The 24,782-nt window shown below is 54.1% G+C and overlaps 8 protein-coding genes across 8 annotated transcripts; 2 read left to right on the forward strand and 6 right to left on the reverse strand.

Moving 5' to 3' along the window:
* Positions 1 to 834: 834 nt before the first annotated feature.
* On the reverse strand, positions 835 to 3,335 carry BO94DRAFT_535822 (uncharacterized protein). The gene is made up of 2 exons (XM_025611872.1): positions 3,125 to 3,335; positions 835 to 3,055 (listed from the first exon to the last, which is right to left on the reverse strand). The coding sequence occupies exons 1-2, from the start codon at positions 3,260 to 3,262 to the stop codon at positions 1,289 to 1,291; spliced, it is 1,905 nt and encodes a 634-aa protein (XP_025466706.1). The 5' UTR covers positions 3,263 to 3,335; the 3' UTR covers positions 835 to 1,288.
* A 177-nt stretch (positions 3,336 to 3,512) lies between these two features.
* Positions 3,513 to 6,010, reverse strand: BO94DRAFT_535824 (glycine--tRNA ligase). The gene is made up of 2 exons (XM_025611873.1): positions 4,064 to 6,010; positions 3,513 to 3,995 (listed from the first exon to the last, which is right to left on the reverse strand). Exons 1-2 carry the CDS (start codon positions 5,648 to 5,650, stop codon positions 3,612 to 3,614), a joined length of 1,971 nt encoding a protein of 656 aa, XP_025466707.1. The 5' UTR covers positions 5,651 to 6,010; the 3' UTR covers positions 3,513 to 3,611.
* Positions 6,011 to 6,160: 150 nt separating this feature from the next.
* Positions 6,161 to 7,870, forward strand: BO94DRAFT_535825 (rRNA-binding ribosome biosynthesis protein RPF1). The gene has a single exon (XM_025611874.1). The coding sequence runs from the start codon at positions 6,185 to 6,187 to the stop codon at positions 7,523 to 7,525; it is 1,341 nt and encodes a 446-aa protein (XP_025466708.1). The 5' UTR covers positions 6,161 to 6,184; the 3' UTR covers positions 7,526 to 7,870.
* On the reverse strand, positions 7,605 to 9,283 carry BO94DRAFT_90761 (class I SAM-dependent methyltransferase). The gene is made up of 2 exons (XM_025617739.1): positions 8,925 to 9,283; positions 7,605 to 8,858 (listed from the first exon to the last, which is right to left on the reverse strand). The coding sequence occupies exons 1-2, from the start codon at positions 9,050 to 9,052 to the stop codon at positions 7,967 to 7,969; spliced, it is 1,020 nt and encodes a 339-aa protein (XP_025466709.1). The 5' UTR covers positions 9,053 to 9,283; the 3' UTR covers positions 7,605 to 7,966.
* A 1,006-nt stretch (positions 9,284 to 10,289) lies between these two features.
* On the forward strand, positions 10,290 to 11,338 carry BO94DRAFT_535827 (uncharacterized protein). The gene is made up of 2 exons (XM_025611875.1): positions 10,290 to 10,781; positions 10,808 to 11,338. Exons 1-2 carry the CDS (start codon positions 10,308 to 10,310, stop codon positions 11,081 to 11,083), a joined length of 750 nt encoding a protein of 249 aa, XP_025466710.1. The 5' UTR covers positions 10,290 to 10,307; the 3' UTR covers positions 11,084 to 11,338.
* Positions 11,098 to 13,009, reverse strand: BO94DRAFT_91506 (amphiphysin-like protein RVS161). The gene is made up of 6 exons (XM_025617741.1): positions 12,530 to 13,009; positions 12,401 to 12,451; positions 12,223 to 12,268; positions 12,087 to 12,160; positions 11,879 to 12,026; positions 11,098 to 11,820 (listed from the first exon to the last, which is right to left on the reverse strand). The coding sequence occupies exons 1-6, from the start codon at positions 12,540 to 12,542 to the stop codon at positions 11,367 to 11,369; spliced, it is 786 nt and encodes a 261-aa protein (XP_025466711.1). The 5' UTR covers positions 12,543 to 13,009; the 3' UTR covers positions 11,098 to 11,366.
* Positions 13,010 to 15,956: 2,947 nt separating this feature from the next.
* BO94DRAFT_566442 (serine/threonine protein kinase SAT4) lies at positions 15,957 to 17,585 on the reverse strand (the record flags this gene model as incomplete). The annotated part of the gene is made up of 2 exons (XM_025614553.1): positions 15,957 to 16,096; positions 16,127 to 17,585. 2 exons carry the CDS (start codon positions 17,583 to 17,585, stop codon positions 15,957 to 15,959), a joined length of 1,599 nt encoding a protein of 532 aa, XP_025466712.1.
* A 4,356-nt stretch (positions 17,586 to 21,941) lies between these two features.
* Positions 21,942 to 22,441, reverse strand: BO94DRAFT_535831 (uncharacterized protein). Its single transcript, XM_025611876.1, has one exon. The coding sequence runs from the start codon at positions 22,394 to 22,396 to the stop codon at positions 22,211 to 22,213; it is 186 nt and encodes a 61-aa protein (XP_025466713.1). The 5' UTR covers positions 22,397 to 22,441; the 3' UTR covers positions 21,942 to 22,210.
* Between the last annotated feature and the right edge of the window lie 2,341 nt (positions 22,442 to 24,782).

Here is a 24,782-nt window from a genome sequence, read left to right on the forward strand (position 1 = left end):
AGCCGGAGAAGCTTAGCAAGGAACTTAAATCCTTCCTCAGTGTCTGTCTTTGTGTTGATGTGCGCAGCCGTGCCACCGCCGATGAGCTGTTGGCCCATGACTTCCTCAAGCTGGGCTGCAGCCTCGCGAGCTTGGCGGAGTTACTCCGTTGGAAGAAGAACAGCCAGTGATTGCCCGTGGAGGGGAGTACGTGCGCTGGCGGGGATGGTAACTACCAACTCGCTCCCGGTCGTCTTGTTCCTCTTATGATTTACACCAGATCTTGTTTTCACGCACATATGGGTCACATTTACGCGCCTCCGGTTGATTTTGCTGCCCCCTAACGACCTGCATTGCAACTCGATTTCTTCTTGTGATATCCTCACTGCACAGCTTTGTGGTCTGCGGACTCGGCATGGATAATTTGGCGTTCATCTTGGTGTCTATTCTCCTTTGTGGTCCTCTTCTCCTTACATTCGTGAATAATCTTGTTACCCGCCCTTTCCGCTGTGCGGTTATGCTCCTACCGATGATCTGGATCAGGCCGGCTAAGCGAAACCACATTTGATGATGTGTTAGCCGGTCTTCGACTGTACTGGGAAAAGAAGAAAAGAAAAGAAAGACAGAAAGACAAACAAGAGGTCGATCGGTAAAAGAAGGATAGAGAGCCGAAGACCGATATGAGTTGGGACGCTCCGACATACGGACGTGCATTGAAATTTTTGTTAGCCTCATGTACCCGCCTATGTCCGTTTCGATTGACGAGTCCATGATGGAATACTTGTGCATAGCGAGCAGCTACTTGAGAAAAAACAACACGTGATCGTCTGCTGAAGCAGCCCCATGAATTGAGCTAGAGGAGGGCACTAGGAGCAAGGGGCCTACCAAAAAGAATACTTGCCTCTTCTTCTTCTTCTGTGATAATAATAACCACTACCAGACCGAAGGTCAGTGATAATAGTATAGTTGTATATGACACGGTCAATAATAGCGTACAATCGTAGGTATGGTAATCGAATACTCCGCAGAACAAGACACAAGGACTGCCCCGCATTCCGCATCCCGCATCCCGCAATCCAATCCAACCCATCATCTCAACGACAACCACATCCAATGAATGCAATGCAAGGCAAGACAAGGCAATCCATAGTAGTAGCCAAACAGCAGGATCCAACCATCCATCATCCGTTAATCATCAACCTCTAAACCCACCACATACAATCTTTCCAACAACTAGAAACTCATTGAGCAGCAAGCAATCAGAACACATTGAGACCCATTCGTTCGTTCCATGCAGCGTAGAGAGATTTTAGATGACCTCCTCGATGGGTACTTTTGTACACATGGTCCCGAATAACACCCTATCTAGAACCGACTCGGAGTCGTCGGTGGACGCCTCGTAGCCTGCCTGCGTGAGCTGGAGGATCCAGCGCTGGCGAATCTCCGAGGGGAGGTCTTTCCAGCGGTGATGTTGATGCTGGGTGTTGGAATCGGATTCAGCTAAGACCATCGGGTCTGCGGTGTCGATGAGGAGGGTATTTGTACTTGGATTGCAGTGGATGAGGGGGGGTTGCTGGGATGAAGTGATGAGGTCGTGGAGGGTGCGGATCTTGGGTGGGGTGTCTAGAGTGGTTTCTGGAGATGGGAAATGAAGAGGAGGAGGCGGGGCATAGTATGGGCGGGCGACGGCGTCGCGGATGCTAGGGGGCAGCCAGTCCGTGGCGCCCAGATAGGGGGGCATGGCGCCGCGGATTTCGGTGAATGCCTGAAGGACGAAGCAGACGATGAGGATGGAGAGGAGGGCGGCAAAGCCGCTGGTGAGATTTGTCCAGATCTCGGACTCGCCGGGCATGGAGAGAACGTAGCGCGGGTAGCGGTTGGTGGGTGGACAGGGGGAGAGGGGGAGAGTATGCACAACGACGGTGTTGCCCATGCTAACCGAGGCTAGTTTGATGTATTGTGGAGGGGTTTCGGGGGAGACGGGATGGGATGGGGGGTGGAAAGGAGAGAAGCAGAGCTTGGTCATGGCGAAGGGGTGAACTTCGCGGAGGGATGAGAAATGCTGGAGCACACCGTAGCGACTGGTCATCGGGTTGAAATCCAGCGTCAGGATCTCGATGGACTGGTCACTGCCGGAGATGGCAACCACGGCCTGCTGCTGTTGGTTGTCCGGGTCGGAGCCGGGGCCCAAGTTGCAGATGTCCAGGCCTAGCCCGATCTTGATGGTTTTGCGGAGCTTCTTGCGGCGGACGATGGGCGCCTTGCCTGCGGGGGTGCTTTTCTGGCCGGAGGTGGCCTGGCGGAGATCCAGGAGGACAAGCTCACAGCCCTTGCGGTCGGGGGCGTTTTGGAGCAGCAGCAATGTTGTCGGGGAGAGGAAGCGCAAAGCCCGGAATTTAGGCCGCGCCCGGAGCCCCTTCTCAGGCAAGGGCGTGGTGTAAACGCAATGCACGTCGGGCGAGGCGTTGGAGCGGGTGTCGGCCGAGATCTGGCAGATGAAGACGTCAACGCCGTTGGTGTAGGCGACGCGGAACTGGCCCTTGCTGGGCAGATCGGTTATGTCGACGTCCTCGGCCTCCTCGTCGCTGTTGAGACGGATTCGTCCGATGACGTCGGATGTGCTGGGCGTAGCGGTTGCGCTGAAGAAGACGACCTCACCGGCGGGGGCCAGGCCGGTCGCGATGGCGGCGACTCGCGGGGATTCCGAGTCGGCTTTCCATGGGGAGAGGCGCAGGGTGCGCTGGTAGGTGTCGGACGAGGCCTTGGTGCCTTTGAGGGTGCGGAAGAGCGACGCCCGTGATAGCGGCGTGGTTTTGCCGGGGGAGGACGCGGCCTTCTTCTTTTTCCCTTTGAGAGAGCCGGATTTCCGGGGGGGATAATCGATGCGGAAGGATCGCAGATGTTGGTTGTTGTCTCGCTTCTGCTCGGCGACGGAGCTGTTGATGCCGGCCAGGGCGATTATCGCGTCGTCGGTGGTCTGGGCGGCGGCGAGGGAGGTGACTGAGTCCTCATCGCGCGACAATTCAATGTCGACGACTTCGGAGATCTCTTGGCGTTTGGAGGTGTTGAGGAGGACCTGAGGGGGAGCTGGGGTGTTAGCACGGGTCGAAGAGTATCAAGAGATGGGCAGACTGGGCAAACTTGCGATCTTGTTGCCAACCCCACTGCGGCCCTCACCACCACCACCAGAAACCAGCAGAAAGCTGTGGTTGCGCGGGTCGAAGTCGGCAGCAAAGAGCGGGCACGAGAGGGTTAGCTTGGCCGAGGGGATGGTGGGAGCCATGCTGGCTGGGCCCTGGAGACGGATTGATCCGGTGGGAGGAATAAGAATGGCAGACGTGGCAGCGAACGGATGGGGAGGGCGATGCAGCAGGGAAAGGGAGGGAAGAGAAGAGAAGAAGCCAACATGACGAAGAGACGGCGAGAACGGGCGGCCGCGGAGCTTCTCTTGGCGATCGGCCTCGATGCGGCTCAGATCTACGATGCATACTCCGTAGTACAACTACATATGTACATAGGTAGTAGTACCCAAGTACGTCTAGAACATTCTCGCCGTATATTGCGCGACCGTCTATGGCCGGAGATCGGTTTGTCTCTAACATGCACACTTTTTTGAAGATTCCTTTCATCCTTTACTCCACCTCCTGGCCGGTGAACTCCGGCAGGCGCTGGCGCACGTCCTCCCATGTCTCCTCGCCCTCCACCAGGGCCTTGATGGCCTGCGCAATCTCGTCCTCGCTGGCACGCACCTGCTTCGTCGAGTCGCGGTCGCGCAGCGTGAACGTGTTGTCCTTGACCGATTGGAAGTCCACCGTCACACCGAAGGGCGTGCCCAGCTCGTCGTTGCGCGCGTACCGCTTGCCGATACTGGCCGACGAGTCGTCCACCCGGTTGGACACACCCATCCGGCGCAGCTTGGTCGTCATGCGCTGCACCAGAGGCGCGAAGGACGAGTGCGTCGACAGAGGGACAATCAGCACCTTGGTCGGGGCAATCGCGGGGGGGAAAGACAGAACCTAGGGATCACATCTATTAGCGTCTGGAGCGGTTAAATACGGTAGGGGTAAATAAATGGTTCACATACACCACGGGCCTCATCGCCTTCACGGGACCAGTAGACCTGCTCAATCATGCTGTACAGGATACGACCGATACCGAAGGACGGCTCGATAACATTAGGCGTGTACTCGCGCACATTCTCCACACGGGTGCGCTTTTCGATCTTGATCAGCTCCTTGTCGAGCTCGACCTTGCCGGAGGGGACACCCTCCACCTCCACCTCGATCTTGCCGGTCTGCTCCAGGTCGAGCGCCAGCTTCTCCCGCAGCTCCTGGGACAGCGCGTCAATGGCAGCAGTCACGCTCTTGCCGTCCTTCTTGAAGCGGGGACCGAACTTCTTCTTGTCAAGGTCGATCTGCCACTCCTCGACCCGGAGGGGCTCGGCCCGGGTCTCACGAACGACCAGAGGGGCGCCGGTCTTGTTCTTGTGCACGGTCAAATCATATGCACTGCGGTCGGCGCAGCCAACGCACTCGATCCAGCCGTAGCTGGTCTGCAATTCCGCATCCCAGCAGTCGGCGGCGTAGTGGGCCATCTCATTAGCCATGTGTTGGCGGAAGCGCAGCTTCTTGGGGTCCACGCCCAGCTTGAACAGAAACTGCTGGATACGAGCCAGGAAGTAACCCAGGGTCTCATTGTCCACCAGGCCAGTCTCAACCGCCTTGCCGATGGTCATCTGCTCCGTCTTGGTGCTACCAGACAGCTGGATGTCACGGTTGAGCAGAGTCATCTCGACGTCCTTGACCTCCTCGAAGCGAGTATGCTTCTTGCCACCCTCAGGGTCGACGAAGTGCTCGATCTCAGCCATCAAGAACTCACGCACACGCAGCAGACCGGCACGGGGGGAGATCTCATTCCGGAACGACTTGCCGATGGAGGCGGAGGCGAATGGCATGGACTGCTGGTTGAACTCTAGCAGCTTCTGGAAGTTGAGGAACTGTCCCTGGGCGGTCTCCGGGCGCAGGTAGCCGGGCATGTTACTGCTGGGTCCGATGGAGGTCTGGAACATCAGGTTGAAGGCCACGGGGGGCAGGAGGTTGCCATCGGTGGTGGGGTTGCGGATGTCGTACTTGGTGATGATCTTCTCAAGGGCGGGACCGTCGAAGTTGTCGATCTGGGCCAGAATCTCCTCGTACTCCTTGACGACAGCGTCATCCAGCTTGACCACCTTGGTCTGCTTGACCTTCTTCTTCTTCTTGGCCTCCTTCTCCTCGTCCACCTCAACCTTCTGGCCACGGGCCTCCTTGTCACCCTTGAGGCGGCTTTCAAGCACTTCCTCCACCAGGTGGTCCGCGCGGAAGATCTCGCCGGTCTTGGGGTCCTTGCACATCCAGTCGGCGAACTTGTCAACGTGGCCACTGGTCTTAAGGATCTCGTGCGGGGTCAGCATAGAGCAGTCGACCTCGAGCATGTCCTCCTCCAGGACGAAATGCTTGCGCCACAGATCGACAATGTTGTTCAGGACGGCGCAACCGGGCGGGCCATAATCGTAGAGACCGGAAACACCGCCGTAGATCTCGAAGGAGGGGGTGTAGAAGAGACGGCGGCGCAGCATAGAGTCCAAGACAGACCGGTCGACGACCTGGCCGGTCTTGGTGGTGACGGAAGCCATTTTTGACGACTTCTTTTTTTGTCCGGAGGATTGCAGATGGTGCCTGGCAGCGAGGGGCGAGGACGAGAAGGAACGGGGGTGGAAGACGGGGGGAAGGCTTCGAGCGCAAGTGGAAGTGGGGGGAACGCGAAAAGGAAGAAGTTGTCGGCGGGGACGAAAAGACGACGAGGGACCGCGACAAAGGCGCCGCAGCCACGGAGCCTGCCAGTGACTCATCCGCCCTCCTCGCTGGTGTGCGCGCTGCTGCTCCCTCTCGCCAACCAAAATGCGGGGAGCGAATGGGCTGGAAAGGCCGAAAGAATTGCCGGGCGGTTTTTTTCGACTGGCAATTACCTGCTGGCAATCAATAATCCATAATCCATAATCCGGGGCTGCTGAGAAGCAGACCATCACGAGTCCCGCTGAGGTAAGCAGCCCAGTCCCAGCTCACCGCCGGCCAAACCGTTGATCCGCCAGATTTTTTTGGCCCCGTTTGGGTAATTGGCATCATTCTCAGTCTCTCCAACTTCATTTCCTTCATTTCCATCAGCCACCATGGTTTCCAGAAAGTCCATGTCCCGGCCGCCGCCGGATGCCGGTCTTGATGTCAAGCCCCGCAACAAGATCCAGCGCAAAATGCTCCATATCAAGCGGAAGCGCGCCAAGGACGCCGCTCGTCACGCCGAGCGACATGCATTCAAGAAAGAGGAAGCCAAAAACCCCAAGCTGAAGGCGGACCGCTTGAAGCGCAATATTCCCTTGACCATTGACCGGAAGCGTGTCTGGGATGACGCTGGCAGCGACGTGGAGGATGGTCTGGGACTGAGTGTGGACGTCGAGCGCATCAAGCGGCGCAAACAAGAAGAGGAGGACGAGCTGAACCGGCCCTTGGACGAGGATGAGAAATCATCAGAAGGAGAAGAAGAGTCTGATGATGATGAAGACGATGATGACGTGGACAGCATGCTTGCCAGCAGTGACGAGGAAGACGAGGGGGTGGATGGCGATGATGATGATGACGACGACGACGATAACAACACCAAGAAGTCCTCGGGCGACACTCGTGGACGCCGCAAATCCAGCCTCCCCTCGGCTACCGAGCGCGCCACCAGTCCATCGCAATCTACCAAGAGCACAAACCTCACTGCTGTTCCAGACACTCTTGCCGCAAAATTCCCTTCCCTCTTCAACACCGAGAAGCCGCCCTCCCCGAAGATCCTGATCACCACTTCGCTCAACTCAACCCTGCACCACGAAGCCGAGCTCCTAACAGACCTATTCCCCAACTCCGTCTACGTGCGACGCTCGCGCCACCGCTTTGCGCACCAGTTCTCCATCCGCGAAATCTCCAAGTTTGCCTCCAACCGCAACTTCACGGCCGTGGTCATCCTGCGCGAGGACCAGAAGAAGCCCACAGGGTTGGACATCGTGCACCTACCCACCGGCCCCATGTTCCATTTCTCCATGACCAACTGGGTCGAGGGCAAGCGTATCCCGGGCCACGGTAACTCCACAGAACACTGGCCGGAGCTGATCCTGAACAACTTCCGCACGCCGTTGGGTCTTTTGACTGCGCATCTCTTCCGGACCCTGTTCCCCCCGCAGCCGGACATCGAAGGCCGACAGGTGGTTACTGTCCTCAACAGCCGCGATTACCTCTTCTTCCGTCGCCATCGTTACGTGTTCCGCGAGAAGCGCGAGACCGAGAAGGCCGTTGTCGGCGCCGACGGCAAAGAGATGAAGGGCGCCGAGGGTATCCGCGCTGGTATGCAGGAGCTGGGTCCGCGGTTCACTCTCAAGCTACGTCGTGTCGATAAGGGCATTCAACGGGCCAGTGGACAGGAATGGGAATGGAAGGGTGGGATGGAGAAGACGAGGACAAAGTTTCAGCTTTAATGTCAACCCCCATTTTCCCTCTTTTATCACCCGCTTTACTACCCCCACTATCACTCCCACTATTATCTTGCTATTCCCAGTAAGTCTTGTTCTTGTTTCTAGCCTTTTGTCGTTGCTCGACTGCATTGGGTTCGGACGGCGTTAGGATCAAAAAGGGTCTGTCTGTCTGTGTTTCATCTTATTCAAGCCATTATGGTATGCTATGTATGTATGTATGAATATGTCACGTTTGGTGACTGGCAGGCTGGCTGTCTATAGAATCAGATACATAAGGTCTGGTCTGGTCTTCATCGTGGCCGGGTTATATAATGTCATTTCTTTGAGCGAAGTCAAATTTCCGAAATCAAACCGGATTCAATCCGACATTGTTGATATGTCCAAGTTTCTTTACTGTTGGTTCATTGTAGTCATTAATAATAGGTCCACGTAGGTAGGTAGGTACTACCTATCCAACGGCTTCCGACCCGTGATCATTCGAACGCTCACACTAACCCGATACCCGCCGGAGAGGATCTCCGCGCGCACCTGGTCACACAAATCTCGCACCTCCTCGGGACCCCAACCGTAGGAAGCTGTCAGCAGACGCAGACTGATTGCTTCCAGGCCCTCGAGGAGGGCAATGAGGCCCATTTTGCCTAGGGTGCGGTCACGGGGATTTTCGGGCCACAGGCCAATGGGGAAGGTGTATTCGTGGACGTGGATGTCGACGAAGCCGTGGGCGCTGAGGAGGTTGGGTTGGAGATGGGTCATATCGCGCAGGCAGCCGGCTGATTCGGCGGCGGAGCTCAGGACCGAGAAAAAGAGACGTAGGTAGGAATTCGTCGGCAGGGAGGTGGTGGTCTCCGCAGCGAAGTCGGTATCGGCGACCTCGAGATACCCTCCGGGGACGAGGTGGCGGAAGGCCTGCTGGTAGATGAAGGGCCAATCTGGGAAGGCGCCGGAGAGGCCGCGGAGATGGATTAGGTCGAAGGGGGCGTGATAGGCCCAGTCATCGCGGGCATCGTCGAGGCGGAAGAACACGTTGGGGAGGTCGACGTGGCCAAGGCCGTTGTCGAAGACGCTGATGTCCGAGGCGATGATGGTGCCGTGGGGGTAGGCGGTGCTCATCTCGATGGCCCAGTCACCTGGTCCGGTACCGATGTCGAGGATGCGCGGCGCATCTGTGGCGATGGGGGCAGCGGTCAGATGGCCGTCCAGTAGGATGAGGTAGATCTGGTGAACGATGTTCAGACGGGTTTGTTCGGCTTCGTCGTTGGGCATGTAATAGGTTTCGTTACAGTATCGGCGGTCGTTCTCCTCGACGGAGTCTATGTATTGTGCCTCGTAGGAGTTGCTGTCGTCGCGATTAGCAGGTCCTGCCAAACATGGCCGAAGGATAGGGGAGATGGTGCTGCCTTACATGGAGACTTCATCATCGGAATCTGGCTCCGGAGGCATAGCCCATGGTTGCTTTTGCGCATGCTCATTCTCGTCCACATCGACAAGAGGCACGTTTTGGCCTAACGGCTGAAGATCTTTTGCCGCCATGACATGACGAACTTGAGGGTCGGTGAAGGGAACGGCGCATCAAGATCGGTGTTTATAGAGGGTCTTCTCCTAGGGAAGGCCGACGCACGCCCGACCAGCTTAGGGCAGCACTTCCTGCAATGGTTCACGTTTGCTTGTTAGGGTTGTAACCAGGGGTAAAGCCATGCGAGTCCGTCGAACATGAGCCACGGGTCCTGATATCGAGCTTCGGTGACACGTGTGAGATGAATAGTTCATCGTTCTTGTTCGACCCAAGGGGACAGGAAGAAAAAGCAAAGATGGCGGAATAGGCCGTGAGTGACGCAACTGGTTAAGCACCGAGTCACAAACACGGAGAATTCTCAGCGGTTTGCAAAAATGGTCGGGACGCACATTGGCCTAGCGAGAAAAGCTTCGCGCCAGGTGCCGAGGGGAGGGGAGAAGGAAGTCGGAGGAAAGAAGGACGGATTAGGAGGGCAGTTGATCAGCGCGAGGCCGTGAAAGTCCACGGAGGCCGAAGACTAGCCCCTGCAACGAGCATGCTGAGAGGCTGAGGGACGTCTCTAGACCCATCAATGCAGGCAGCCTGAAGGGCCGGTTCGATCGACCGGGACCGACCATTTCCTGGGAATCCAACTGCAGTGCAATTAGCGAGGCACACGAGACGCCATGCAGCGGATAGTCCTTTCATTTCCCTCTTTGGGCAGCCCGCCCCATTGCAGGCACTGAGAGGTCCGCCGCTGTTCCCTGGTACTGAGTCAGGCTTAGGCTGGTAGTCAGGGCGAGGTGATAGCCTGATAGGTGGCTTGCAGGCGCAAGCTGGTTGAGGGGGGCGTCTGGCTGGACTCGGGCATCCTGAATTCTGACGCTGGCGGTGCCAGGTTGCTAGCTGGCCGTGTAATGCTAGTGAGGCAGCATTATTGCAAGGATTCGCATCCGTTGCTGGGATGGATTAGCATGCGATAAATCGACATTCTGAGTCAGAACGTGAGTACTCAAATGAGTCAACTGAGGGAGGCGGAGGTGAGGGTGAGAGGTGGAGGAGGTACTGTTTAATGGGAGTACTAGTATTGATAAGTATGGAGTATATAGAATTCAGAGATGGGCTATCAGTAGAATCAGTAGTCTCACGAGAAGTATTAATCCATGGAGAAGTCGAAACCACGGAACGGGCCCGACTCCAACCAACCACCCGAAAGTCAACCACAACCACAACCACAATCGCCCCATCCTCTCATTCCCCCTCCCCGTCCCCTCCCCCTCCTCTCCTCTCTCAATGTCTCCCGCCACGCCCCCCTCCTCAACCTCCCTCACCCTCAAAACCCCGCGCCGCTTCCTCTTCATCGCCTCGATCGGCAACCCGCGACCCTATCGCCAAACCCGCCACAGCGCCGGCCACATCCTCCTCGAAGCCCTCACACCCCTCCTTCCAGCCCGCGCACCCCTCGTCTCCTCCCTCTCTTCCAATGGTCCCCTCTTCTACAAAACCTGGCACAGCCCATCCTACATGAATGAGTCCGGCCCCAAACTTCTCCGCCAATTCCAATCCTGGCTCTCCTCCACCCAAACCGAAACATTCAAGTCCGTCGTACAGCGCGGTCACGTTCGTGTCGTCGCGACCCCCGAGCGACAACATCCCGAGTGGCAACATCCCGAGTGGCAGATCCGCGGCGTGGATCCGGTTTCTCTGCGCCAATTCTCGCCTACATTGGTCATTCTGCATGATGAGTTGGAGGCGCCGTTGGGAAAGGTGCGCGTGAAGAGGGGGGGCCCGAGAAGGCCAGTCTGAGGGGCCATCGCGGGCTGATTAGTGCGTTTGAGAGTTTGAGGGGGAAGGGGCTGTATCCGCCGAAGAAAGGAGGTTTGGGGGATCTGTCGGTTCTGCGCATCGGCGTGGGGATTGGGAGGCCCGAGACGAGGAATCGTGGGGATGTGGCGGATTATGTTCTTGCGGAAATGAGTCCTGCGGAATTGGCGGCCGTGCGGGCCGCTGCGGTGCCGGTTATGGAGGCGTTGGCTGATGAGTTGTACCGGGAGGGGGGGGAGCCGTGATGGTTGTGATGGGATGGAATGGGATATAAATATAGAGGTGGTTTCGAGATACCCCTGTTATTAGTTTTTGGATTTCTCACATAGATGGATGGTCTACATATGTAATCATGGATGGATATGGGAATTCCAAAATAATTTAATGTAATTTTAACAATGAGTTCCCCAAGGCTGTTTTGATGCAGAAGCAGAGATAATTAGAGCGGCTATCAGGGAAATCGACAGGCACGCAGGGTAATAGAACAGATAAGCAAGAAACGAACCCACCCAAAGCAATGTGACACGATTAGACAGTTCCCGCTATGCTCAAATCCCGAATCTCTTGCAACACCTCTTCCACCCGGTTGTCCAGGTCGCCCCGGGCGTACTGGTCCCTCGTCTCCGCATCCAGGTACTGCTGCACCTGCGCCATGCGCGAGTATGCCTCGGCACAGAACCGCAGTTGAATTTTTACCAAAGCCTCGAAACTTGGGTCCAGGTACGGCACACGCAGGTCGATAAGCTGGGGGAGTTCGTTGAAGAGCTGTTCGTTCAACTGTTCATAGGCTTGCTTGGCGATCTCCGTCTCACGCTCCGTCCGGGGAAGCTTCGTGGCGTCCTTGTCGGGCTTCTCGACCAACTTCTTAACCTTGGCGCGCATCGAATCGTAGTCCAGTAGCTTGTGGTTGCGCTTCTTGATGCACTCGTTGATGTCGGGGAAGTAGGCACAGAAACGGGAGATCGGCTCCAGCACGGTCGAACTAAGTGGTGACACATTAGTCCACATTCAAGACCCCACCATCGCGAGGTCGAACATACCGGTACGGTCCATCCAATGCCTTGATGGTTTCGGCATCGAGATCCTCCACGGCTTGCTTGTAGCTTCGACTCACGCCATCATTGGTTCCGGCATCCCCATAGAAAGCATCGATGGTCTCAGCAATACGCATCTGCGATGCGGTCATAGCTGTCCAGGCATCAGCATCCCTCATGCTCGACCGGCATAGAGCTCGGAAGAACCACCCACCTCGTAGCGAGTCCAAGTATCCTTTTGCCTCCTTCTGTAACCGATTGGCGGCAGCTTCCATCGTCCGGTACCGACTGTAGCCATGGCCGTTAGCGATGAGGTTCCAGGCCCCTTGTCTGCCCAAAGGACACCATACCGCTCTTCAATCTCATAGTCGCGATCGTTCGTGCGCTCCACGTGTCCTATTAATTCCAGCACCAGGGGTCAGTGTACGGGGTCGCATCGGTACCCTCCACAGAGGAGATAGGATATATCGGTGATGCTCGTCGCCGAAGCAAGCGGGGAGAACGATCGCGGCGGGGGCACCAGCATACCCGTCTTCATCATCACCTGCGTCGTAGCGCGGTTGACATTTTTCTTGAACCCTGTAGACCATAGATTGACATGTCAGAAGTATGCCCTCGGATACATGCTTCACAAGATGAAACGGGTATTCTGCGCACCTGCCCAGGACATGATGGCAACTAGCGGTCGAGTAGAACGTCGGGGAGAGTGTGAAAGGGTTTCGGAATCAAAAGCTTCGTTTGGAGCAGTATGCGAGGGGGTACCCGGGGAGAGAAGTTGGGGATGATAGTGGCGAGATGAGACGAGAGAGACAGCCCGAACGAATGCGAAAGGCCTCAGAATCCAGATGCCCGATGCGGGACGGATGATGTTCGGAGACGTTCGATTGCAGTGGCTGTGCCCATCTGCCCCCCGTGGCGGTGCCAGGTTCAGTTTTACTGTACTGCGTACAGCCCTACGATGGAACAATACGGCGCTAGGTTGTAAATTACTCGGAAGTAACGGCTGCTCTTTTGCGTACCGAGTTCCGGTCGGGCTCTGACGTCATCCAGTCCCCTTCCACGAGAATCTGGCAAACAGTCTTCATGATGTCAAAGAGTGGGAGACTCGGCTTGTGCCTGAGTATCTGAAGAAAAACGTCATGAAGGACTCGCTAGCCTATCGTTGCGCTGCTATTTCAACCAGTCCGTGCCGCATAATACATCTAGTGCATTATTGGATTTGGCAGAATTGGCACGAGAATCTGGAGGAAGTCCAAGGTCATAAGGAGTATGGGATCCGGAGTACATGCTGCTCCAATGTACTCCGTACATAGGTATCTACTAGTAGTATATGATTATGGTTGCACAAACATTCTTCGGGCTTTCCGAATGCCAGCCGAACCATGATTAATGATTTGATGTCGGGGACTAGCCTATTTACGTAGCGTTTAATTCAGTATGCGACGAGAACCGCGTTTCCCCGCGTTTGTCCGCAATCTAGTGAGGCGTTACTCATGAGCCTGCAGGCTGATACCAACTAGGTGGTCAGATCGATCAATTCACGACTCGAAGAAGGATCGATAAGCGCTTTGGCACACATGCAAAACTCAGTTACGAATCAACTCTCCAATAGATCCTGTCGTACTCCGTATTAGCAGCAGCTTCATCGGGCTGCCTGCACTCTAAACCAAGACATGCAGCTATTGTGTACCATACCAGTTTTGACTTGCGAATGACATTTTGCTCAGACCTCATGGATATAGATAGACGCCTACCTTAGTTCGGGGCTCGGCGATCTCGTTGGCGAATCCCAACCAACTCCTGCTCCATCGGGCTAGTAGATCCAGCCTTGCATGGCTGACACCGACTGTCGATTGCCAATCGAGCTAACCCGTCAGAGTCGTGTGTGTTGGAGGTCCTGTTTTGCCCATAACTAGTCCGATTAGGTAAAAATGGTGCTGCCTGTCCGGGTTGTACTGCATGATCCATCTGGACAATTCCAGCTGCATAGGGCTGGCCAGACTGCCGATGCTGGCATTCCACAACGGGATTGGGTAGTGCCTCGAACAAAAAAAAAAAAAAAAAGGGGGGGGGAGAAAGGGGTTGTTCGATATTGGGTAGAAGACAATTAGAAGATAAATTCAGGAAGAAGAAATGATCCTAGGAACAGGGCGTGCTTTTAACAGCACACAATAAACCACACCACACCACGAGCTATCAACGGTGAGACCGACCACCACCACCACCACCATCAGCTGCTGAGCTGTCTGATCTCCACAAAACAAGGGTTTCAGCAAGCTAGCCTTCCTCCGAGGGACGCTTCCTATTGACCAAGGAATCGGGCTCCTTTTGGGGCTGCATGATGCGCCAAGCAAGCTTGATCTGGCTTGCGTCCGGTGTCGCCCCCGTTTGCAACTCGGCACGGGAATGTTTTGGTGTAATGACACGGTCCATTGGCCAGCCGGCCTACCTGAGGCATCTGATGCATACACAGTACATCCACCCCAACGTACCTAGGTACATGATTTGGGGTCTTCCAGACCCCCTCCGTGTCATCATTGGTTCGGTCTGGCCAGCTGAGGGTGGGAGAATGCAGTGCAGTCCTCCTTGGCTGCCTAGGAATCTTGGCGTCGATAGAAATATCGTCCCAAGACAATAGTAGGAGGTCGCTCGTGCATCGGGCCCGGTGCTAGTTGTACTTTTGATTCACGCGCCCAGACAGGCCTTGGATGGGCCCACAAACAATCATCAGCCTGATGTGCTGTGTAAGAGAGGTCCTTGTCGCATGAAGAATCGCCCCGTTGCAGATGTCGGCGTGTAAGTGTCTCAGCTGCATAAATGGGTTGACAAAAGCTGGGATACATTGCACAGCCGCGGGGAAGTAAGATTGTTACTGGCGTGATAATAATACGATCGGGCAATATCGCGTCCATTTAAGGCAGGGTGAGTATCGTGGCAGCAGCAAGGAAAAAGGGGCAGCTAACGAGTGCCGATGCCAGTCAAGCCATGTATTCCCGAGTCCAGGCGGGCGCTCCTAGCTGTAAAGAAGTCATCGCTTGGTAGCTCCTTGGAATAATCCGCTCCGGACCATTCATAGATGCAGCGACAAGACAATGATAGTTAATCATAAAACATACTTCTTATCGCTGACTCGGATCCGACCTCTGCTAGGGTCTGAATCATCGGACATTGGTCAGATTACTCCGTAGAAAGGGGAGTGAATGGGCACAATAACACTGGAGAAGAACAAATAATTAAAGGCCAAGCTGTGCGGCCGGTGGATCAATCAATCAATCAGTCATATTTGCTGGCATTGCTGCGGTGTACTTAAGATATTCCGGATGGCCAACTCACATGCCGGCAGTCGCCCGGCAGTCGCCCACTTTCAACTCTCAGAATACATAGGAAAACATGACGAGGGTCACATTGGAATATATGCTGCGAAGGGTATCCCAAGAAATTTCACCCTCCCATATTGATACAACCTCCCTGATGCTACATTCCACATAACCCATGATAAAATAAAGAACCACGCCCTGACTAAAGAAAGAAGAAGACTGTCAGCATGATCAACACAACCTGAGTAGAAAAAGATGGTCCCTGTCGATGAGTGTCATCCAGCCCCCTGACAAGACCCATTAAATGTATTTAGAAAACGAGATGATATCAATGAAAGCCTGGGATGCGTGAACTGAAAGAGGTATAGAACGTTGATAGGAAAGAAAAGCTGGAGAATGGAAAGATGGCTCATAGGTCATGACTCTTCGTTGCATTGACATGAAAACATGACGACCAAACTAAGCCCATAAGCTAGTAGGCAGATGGAAATGGAACAGAAAACATGCGCCGGTATAATAGTGTAGAAATCAATGGTGCCTCCTTCTATAGAACAGTCAAGAAGGACCAAATCCCCCCAAAATAAACGGGAGAAACACATGAACCACCCGGGTTTATGGTTTTAGAAGACGCAAGAGGCCGACAGAGGCAGATCCCTCACAAGGGATACACAGTCCGGAACAAACGTCCGATCAATCCGCCGAGACCATGTCCCCCTTCCAGATACGCCACCTGAGCCTCGAGGGCCCAACGGTACACCCCGTCGGGATCAGTATCCTTCTTCGCCTGCCTTGCATAGCTTGATCTCGCGAACCCATTCGGACTTTAAGACCTGCGAGGCATTGATGCGGCGAGAAGGGTTTGGGTCGAGAATAGAGTAGATCACGTTACGGCAACGGGCCTGCGAGACTTGTCAGCTGCTACATCAGGTAATCAGACGGGGTCGGTCAGCCCTTACCCGATGCAAGGTTTCAATGGGAGCGTAACCATCCTCATGTTTACGACCCTCCAAATAACGTTGATAAAATTCATCTTCGTCCTTCCGTGCAACTCGCCAGAGGTGGCGCCCGGTCCTCATGGCCATGTAGATGACACCAGTGGCCCAGACATCAACTGCTCTTGGGTCAAATTCTTTTTCAATATATTCTTCCGGGGCGATGTAAGGAGCTGAGCCACAAAGGCCCGCAGTCATATGGGGTTCTTTCTCCCACGCCATACGGAAGCATTCGCCATTTCCAAAGTCTGTAATCTTCAAGGCTCCGTGGGTGGTCAACAAAAGGTTTTCGGGCTTCAGGTCCCGGTGGGCAACACCCATTTCGTGCATGTATTCAACGCCACGCATGAGCTGTTTGAAGAAGCAATCTGCCTCGGCCACTTCAAGTTTCCCGGCTGCCAACACCAGAGTGTAGAGATCGCCACCTGCGCAGTATTCCATCACTTCACAGTAGTCACCTTTGGCATCTTGCAGAAGATCGAGGGTGTGAATGACGTTAGGGTGTCGAAGGGAAGAGGAGATGCAGAATTCCGAGGTTAACCGCTTCTGATACTTCTTGGTAGTCTCTTGAGGACGGCGGCGGAACTCTTTGACCGCGTACAGCTGCTCGACCTTGGAGTCTCTTGGGTCCACCTTGTGGGATATCCGAACAATACCAAAGGCCCCACGACCAACAATCTCCTGGCATTTGCCGTATTTATCAACGAGCGAAGCGGTGGCATTCGGGCCGCCCTTCTTGTCAGCAGCCAACTTATCCCGTTCGTTCTTGAATTGGTCGATCCATGTTGACATGAGCGACAACTGTTGCTCGTCGACGTGATCTTCCTTCTTCCTGCCGCCGCCCAGCATGTCTCGTAGTAGGTCAGTCAGCTTCTCCTGCCGTCTTGCGCTCCTAAGGTGATGGCTGTGGGTGCCGTCCCCGGGCAACTCAAAACGCTTGTGAGCGGGTGGCCCTTCCTTTTGATCTTTGCCATTGCTAGACTTCGGTTTTTTCTCATTGTCTTCTTTCGTAGACGCCTGTCGGGACGGGGCTCTGGAAGATGGCTTCGAGGATGGCTTGGAAGAGGGTTTAGAGATGGGCTTGGATTGTTTAATGCTGGCATTTGAGGGGGCTTTGACACTCTCTGTGCTGCTATCTGAGAAGTCGCGATGCGACTCCGGCTCTTTCAAGGTGGACTTCCCGGTATTGGAGAACATGCGGGAGATGCGATTGGCCATGGTAGGTCTAGTGGTCTTTGCGGGGGTCGGGGGAACGGGGAGGACATCCCCATTCACGGCGGACATATTCATGCCCGCTAAAGCACGTGTTACCTGAGACTCTCCATCGCGGGAATCGTTGGAGAACTGTGATGCTGCGGCGGAGGAGACTGCGGAAGGTACTGGCGAAGCCGATTGTGGAGTCATGTGCGGTAGTGAGAAGTGGTGGGTGCACGGAGGTTTGAGAGGAACGAGAAAGCCCCCGTGGCAAAGTGGGAGATTAGAAGCCTACAGCGCGAAGCTGCAGAGGCCAGCGACAATGGCTTTTGGAAAGAAATTGAGAGATGCTGAGGAAAGTTGGGAGGACGGGGGGAGAGGAGAGAAAAAAAGTTGCGGTGGCCCCAGTCGGTCGTGGTGATTGTGGCCTGAGGCGACGGTTTTGACTTTGTAAGGTGACGGATGGAAATGACTTCGGATGTGGAAATTACAATAGGAGTTTTTGAGTAGAGAAAAAGTAAATCATGCAGCCAAAGAAGAAAAGAAAAAAGAAACAAGAAAAAGAGAATAAATAAAAAATAATTAACTAAACACAAAAAAAAATTTAAAGAAGAAAAAAAAAAGCACGGCGCAACAAGGCACGGAATGCCCAGATGGAACGGTACAGACTAGGGTCCTCGAAATAAGACTTGGCTCGTTGCCTTGCGAATTCCACTTAAAGTCAGGGAGGAACAGGTGTGGTGATGAAAATTACCCCGGGGGAAGGCTGCGTATGGAGGAACTACTAGTAGTAGTAGGGAGACGAGACGAGGAGAAGGAGGGCTCCTTTCAGGGCTGCCTACCGGGGGGCCCAGGTTGAAATACCCTAACTGGTACCGTAGTCCGCCACGGGCGTTGCAGGTTGGTTGGTGCCGGTAGGTAACCTAACCTACTATGATGGAGGAGGCAGTGGTAAAGTAACCAAGCAAATAGCTGAGGAGCCCTGATGGGGGTGTGGGCTGGCTAGTTCGCTTTGCTTTCTCCTCCCAGCTACCAGAAGCAACCAGTCCTTTTCCTCGCTGGAACGGCGATGATGATTAACGATTATTATTACTGTTGTCTTATTAATAATCCTCAAATTGTGGGAACAGCTTCTGGTGACTCGGTGAGGTTACAAAGATGAGGGACTTTCCCGTTGTTACCGGATGTGGAAGAAAGGGCAGCGCCCCTCTTCTCCCCTCAAGCCTCCGATCAAGTCTCTGTGGTGCTGGAATATCTTTCAGGTTCTCGGGTCAGCGTCGAGTAAGAATAATGAAATCAAGCTGAGTTCCAGTAGGCAGGTCCTCATACGCTCGCTACCGCCTCCCGTTCGCAGGTCTGAGTTGGCCTTTTGGTACGGTAACCAGATGGTATCATACAGTTGCAGCCACACTGTTCCACTTCCCACCCACAGAACAATATCCCCTAACGCCTAGGAAGGAGGTACCCTGAATGTCCAGGGAACTTGACGGTGTCTCATCATCATGCTTGCCTTTACGGATGTAGTCGGCTGTGTTCACCACGCCCATGCTTGCCACTATAAACATATCTATGACGTCATACAGATCCCGGCTCAAATTAATAATAATGCCCTGTCCTCGGGGAATTCTGGCAACCAGCCTGCGGTGGAAGCCCCCATGACTAGGGTACCTGGTACGGGGGCAGTACTACTGGTGGTAATAATCAATCCGCAATCGGCTTTGCTGACGACCTGAATATAATACCAGAGTGGCGCGGGCGTCTCGCTCGTCTCGTCTCCTCCTCAGTTCCTCCAACAACCTTCTTAACCTGGCTAAGGTACAGAAGAAGAGTCAGGGCGTGTTCTCTCCTGCGACTGCGCGAAGTTGCCATCAGCTGTCCGTGGGGACTAACTAATCGTCCGGACTGGGTCTGCTTCCGCGTTCACATACATCAGCTCCTCCTAGCCAACTATCTACTCCGTAGATACCCCGTCTCGCTTCGTTGTCCCGGCAGTCATTACGCGCAACCAGTATCAGCATTGCTGGCTGTGAATGGAGGATTGTTCTCCCAAGAAAACAGCAACTTCCCCTCATTTCCTACACGAAAATCAGTCGGATGACGTCCGCCTCCCCGGCCAGTCTGAGGCGGGATCCTCCACGCTTGGTCTCGCTTGGTCTCGCACATTCCCCAAAATGACGTTTGTTCCACGGCCGTATTGAGGACGCGATTAGTCACTGACTCCTGACGACCTTAATTTTCGGATCCCAGCACTGCAGATGCCGCACAGCCTCAATCCAACCCTCGGTCCCCGCACACCCATTGACGGGAGCCGATGGCTTGGGTGGCTCACTGGCTCGATGCACGACTGGTCGGCGAGACGAGTTAGTTCGACGCTCGTCGAGTCTAGTCGAGTACTCGGATGCCTCGTGCAGGACTATCTATGATGGATAGGGAGTAGGCCGTAGCTTGCTGCTGTGGCGGCTCCTCCATGCGTGGCAGGGAGTTCCACCTTCATCTCCGTCGGCGTAGGTTTACCTACTAGGTAGAACTTAGAAGACGATACTCTAGCAGAGTCATGCTACCCCATGAGGGGTAATAGCCCAAGTAAGTAATCACACTCAGGTCACTCACATCGAAGCCGACTCCGCCAGAGAATCGTAAGTAGATACTAGATGATTAGCGGCCAACCCTCTCGACCCCCTCAGAGAACGGTGCCCACCAGTCAGTGGTCGCAAATTTCGCAAATTTCGCAAATCCCGCATTGTACCTTCATATGTTTTGGCGGGCACTGATGCCAAGCATCAATCTTGTCTGCCTACAGGTGAATCTCATGCGATCCTGCCGATTCTTGGACCCTTTCTTGAGAGACTGAGGGTTGCCAGTCCATGCCACTAGATAGGCGGGAAACACTCACTGCTGCTCGGGTATGTGGGCAGGATCCCTCGGTGGCACCGATATCCATGTACAACATCCCTTCTGTCGTGGAACCCTCCCGCGTCAATAATGGAAGCGACTGCATGAACCTCATATAAACTACCTACTCCGTACTGCCTGGACCACGAAACGGGGCTGGTTCTAGTCAACAGCCCCTTGTCTGGACACGGAGAAAACTAGTATACGCCTTCGCAGGCCCCTTACTCTGATGTTCTAACCTGTGATCGGATCGAAAACCGAATCCCACTCGAGTTGTTAGCCTGAGATGGAGGCAGCTTTCTTTTATGCACATATCCCGTTTGGGTGCCGATGCTCGAGGGTTCCGTGTGGGGGGTCAGCAGGTATCGAGAATCAGGGCGAACGGATGTCTAAAGTTATCAACCCTCATTTCGTTTTAGGAGCTGGTCGAGAAAAGGAAGGAGGAGCAGGATTTGGAGCAGCAGCAGCAGCGGCGGCGGAAGCAACAGCGAGGCCAAGGTGGACGGTGCCTCTCGTACCCCCAAGCCCTTTAAACAAGCAACTATAGGATGCAAGGCAGGTAACTCTCAAGCCGTCTGGCGGTCATTGCTCCGCCGAGAAGGTTTATCATTGGCATCCAAGAAAGCAGGGTAATCAATTGCAGCTCTAGCTGGCGACCACTCTCAAGAGTTGAAACCAACCCTCCGGTTCTATCTAGGGGTTGCAACTGACGTGGGTTCTCCGTAACGGCGTAAACAGCTGCACCGGACCTCGGCCATAACTCTCGACTCTTTACGGCGTAGGTTGATGGGCCTAAAGAATCAAAGGAAAGAAGACAGGTGGCCGACTGGGGGGGGTGACTGGGGGTTTGCGCAGTCACAGTGGGCAGGTAGGGATCGTTGATTGATTGACAGCCACCGTGTCTAATTAACAGCCCTGATGTTGATTTGCGGAGATCCGCTGATAACCATACTACTAGTAGTGCTACATGAACATGCCTGACTGCTGCTCCTCGGAAGTACCCTGTACTTACTCCGTATAGTACATAGAGCTAAGATAGCGTGCTCTCTTTGAGAGGGCAATTGTCAGACAGTCCGACCTGTACTACACCGGGAAATACTATTACTACTAGGTAATAGTATCTCTCTAGCATTTACTTGGTCTTGAACCGAGACAGGGATTCCAAGCTTCAAGTTCCCACGCGACGAGCCAAACTACGACTAAACAGTTAGGGCCAGACGAGAAATGGTCTGCAAGTGCTAGATACCACTGGCTAGATACTGCTGCTATCACCACTTACATACTACTAGTTAGTAGTGGGCTACCAGGTACCAACACCGTCAGGGAGGGGAAGGACAGAACCTCCAGGACTAGGAGAGTTGAACCTGACGGTGCGGCGGAGACTCCATGCCTTTTCTGCATGATGTACGGCGTACACGGTCGAAGCCGAAGGATAGCGTTGCGACCCATTTGCACGAGGGATTTTTCCCGGCCAATGGCAGGACACACGATCTGATGAGAAGAAAGGAAGAAAACGGTCCCGTCGAGATTAGGATGATTCCTGTCCACGATGGATGCACCAGCAGGTGGGTCGGTCCGAGGGGCCTTCATGTCTTGTCTACATTACTAGTTGGGGGCCACTAAACCTGGCCGAGACTTGGTGGAAAGCTAAGTGTTGATTTGGATTAAATAATGATCATTCACTAATCCATTGAACTGTCACGTTACTTGATACTTGATACTTGATACTTCGATACTCGATACGGAGTACATCTTGTCGTCTTGTCATCTTCTTCCTGGCCCCATGGCTACGGTGCAAGTCAATAAGTAGCTAGTCGTACAGACCGACCGACCGACCGACCGACCGACCGGAGAGGGAGCTCTGGATCGGCCAGGACCTAGACCTCAGCAACTGCAGCCAGTCCAAGCTCGACGGGATAATCAGCTCTTCTTCCGTACGTACGTTAGGTCTGCAGTGGTGATTGTGATTTGGACCGATCGCTGATAGCCGTGGAGGATTGGGGGAGGAAGCCAACCCTGGCTCCGGCTGCATACATCTGCGGGCGCAACAAAGCAATCGGGGCAATGAACAACAGATCAGCGTCGACTAAACACTCCCACGAAAGGTAATAATAATAATAATCAATCATGACGATTATGAAAAAGAAAAAGAAACGGAGGGGAGGATCGGAACGCCCAGCAACCGCCTTCCGATACGCAGCTAAGAATACCACGAGTATGTATGTATCGATGGATGTAAGGATGTATGGATGTATGGATGTATGTATTATACTTGAATTACTATACTAGGCCTACGTAAGTGACGGTGCCGAAAAAGACCCGGCCGAACCCCAGGCTTGGATGCCTGCAAAGATGGAGAATAAGTCCGGAGTACTCCGTACTAGGCCAGAAACTACAAAGGGCCCTGTAGGGGTCTGGCTTAGGCACCGGCGAAAGGATGGCATGGTGCGTAGGCATAATACGCATTATAGGCAGGTAGGTAAGTATTCACCAAGTCAGCCCCAGTTCAACGGTTTGATGGTTTGACCGCTAGTATCTCGATCAGACAATCATTCCGCTGCAATGGAGGGTTAGTCTCAGTCTTCACGGTGCACCGATGGGATGATCAGGCTGGACACCAGAGCCATCTCGCGTAATGCCAATAATGATTACGGGCCCCCCTCCTGGATGAATTGGAATTGAGGGTTGACCATCCTGGTGCGGGAAGACACTGCCATGTGGTATGATGAATGATGATAATACGGAATGGATCCCGACGTCCTTTAATTTTATGGTCGCTGTGGGACAGCCACCGCATGGGGATCACCGCCATCAACCGGTAGCAGATTCCATGTCATTGGCTCTATCTAGCAAAAACAGCATCCCCTTAAGTTCGTATCTCCCAGACGATCTTCCCGGACCCCATCTCACCTCCTGGTTGGGCCTCACCTGCGGAATATGACTTCACCAGGCACGGACTCCGCGCATTCCGTCCACACCACCGTGATACAGAGAATCAGAGACGGTGTCTTGGAAGACGGATTCATTCGCCGGGCACGGCAGCAGTGGGGAGTTACACTCCCTAGTCCCTCTCCACGTAAACTAGCCGAAGAGGCGAATGACCGCGCAAAGGGGTGGGTTCAAGCTTCGTCGCATCCGCGTGTCCTTACACAGTACTCCTTCCCGAGCCAGATTAAGCTGCTTCAAGCCCCATCTTCTATACAGATTGCTGCTGCGCCAGCCGCTGTGGGTGAAACTCAACTTAAGGTGGGACCATACCCAAAACCTGACGGGAACCACTGCTGCAAATGCTGCTGTGTCAAATCCATGCACATGCCTAAATATCTGGCACAATGAGGACAACTCGCTCCGGCAACACGGCATCCTCAGTTATCAGATGATTGCTGGCGGGTACAGAAATCTTGATCATGCGGAGACTGAACCGCAATAACATCTTGAAGATCCCCTCGACTTGCTCCTCGGCGGCCCAGCAACCCAAATCTTGGGAGCTTAAGCTTCCCCATTACGAAACGCGTCGACCTATCAAGTCTGGGTTGAGTCCAGCTCGCGTGCAAAGAAATCAACAGCTATGGTGCCCATGCTGCGCCAGCTCTCCTCTCTGACCGTATCTTCGTCGCTCAGCAGCAGTTGTTAATCACCCCGTGAGTCACTCCGAGCTGAGCGTGCTTGGCAAGCAAATCTCGTGTTCTGGCGCAGGCTAACCTTATCGAACCCAGCCTCTCCAACAATCCTCGCGCAAGGAACAGTCAGACGGACCATGCGAACCCGCAGTAAAAATAGGATGGAGGATGGAGGATGGAGGATCGGATCATGCTGTGCACACCTGCGCGACGGATTAGGTAAGGTAAGAATAAGATAACGTCAGCCATGCTGAACTTTATGCAGTCCATCAACAGGAGGGAACGAGTAACGACACCACCCAGTCCTTCACGTCGCCCTCTGGCACCACCCCATTGGTCTCTTCAAATCGCTCACCAGCTTCAGCAACTGTCACACCGATAGACCGCCGATGATGGAGCGGGCGGCGGTGAACAAAGGTCTCCGTGCGATCCAGGCCGTGGCGAATTACTTCAACGTGAGTCAGGCCGATGTCATCGACGCCGTTGAGTTGATTTTTGGCTGTCCAATATCGACCCAATCTGTAGCTGGTAGCTGAAGCCTGTCTTCCTGACACCTCCTTTCCATTGTGCAGAATGGCCCCAAATCCAAGCCAGCCCTACCTTACACATACCCAATCAATCTACAAGACCCGAACAAAGCATAGATCTAGATCTCGATATGGCGATGAAGACCAGGATCTCACACCATCCTCTCCAACGCCATACTCCACTCAACCCCCAATCACCTCACCTTCAACCTCTCACCTCTCACCTCCTACCTCCTCTTCCATAGTTTGTCTAAAAGTAGCCAACACCATGACATCTTCAAACTTAATCTAAACCCAATCCAAATCTTCAATCCTTACACAAGCTACATAGCACACAGTACTATGTAGATACAACTACGTAGCCTTTA

Source organism: Aspergillus sclerotioniger (genome assembly GCF_003184525.1).
Source record: "Aspergillus sclerotioniger CBS 115572 chromosome Unknown BO94scaffold_16, whole genome shotgun sequence".
NCBI lineage: Eukaryota > Fungi > Ascomycota > Eurotiomycetes > Eurotiales > Aspergillaceae > Aspergillus > Aspergillus sclerotioniger.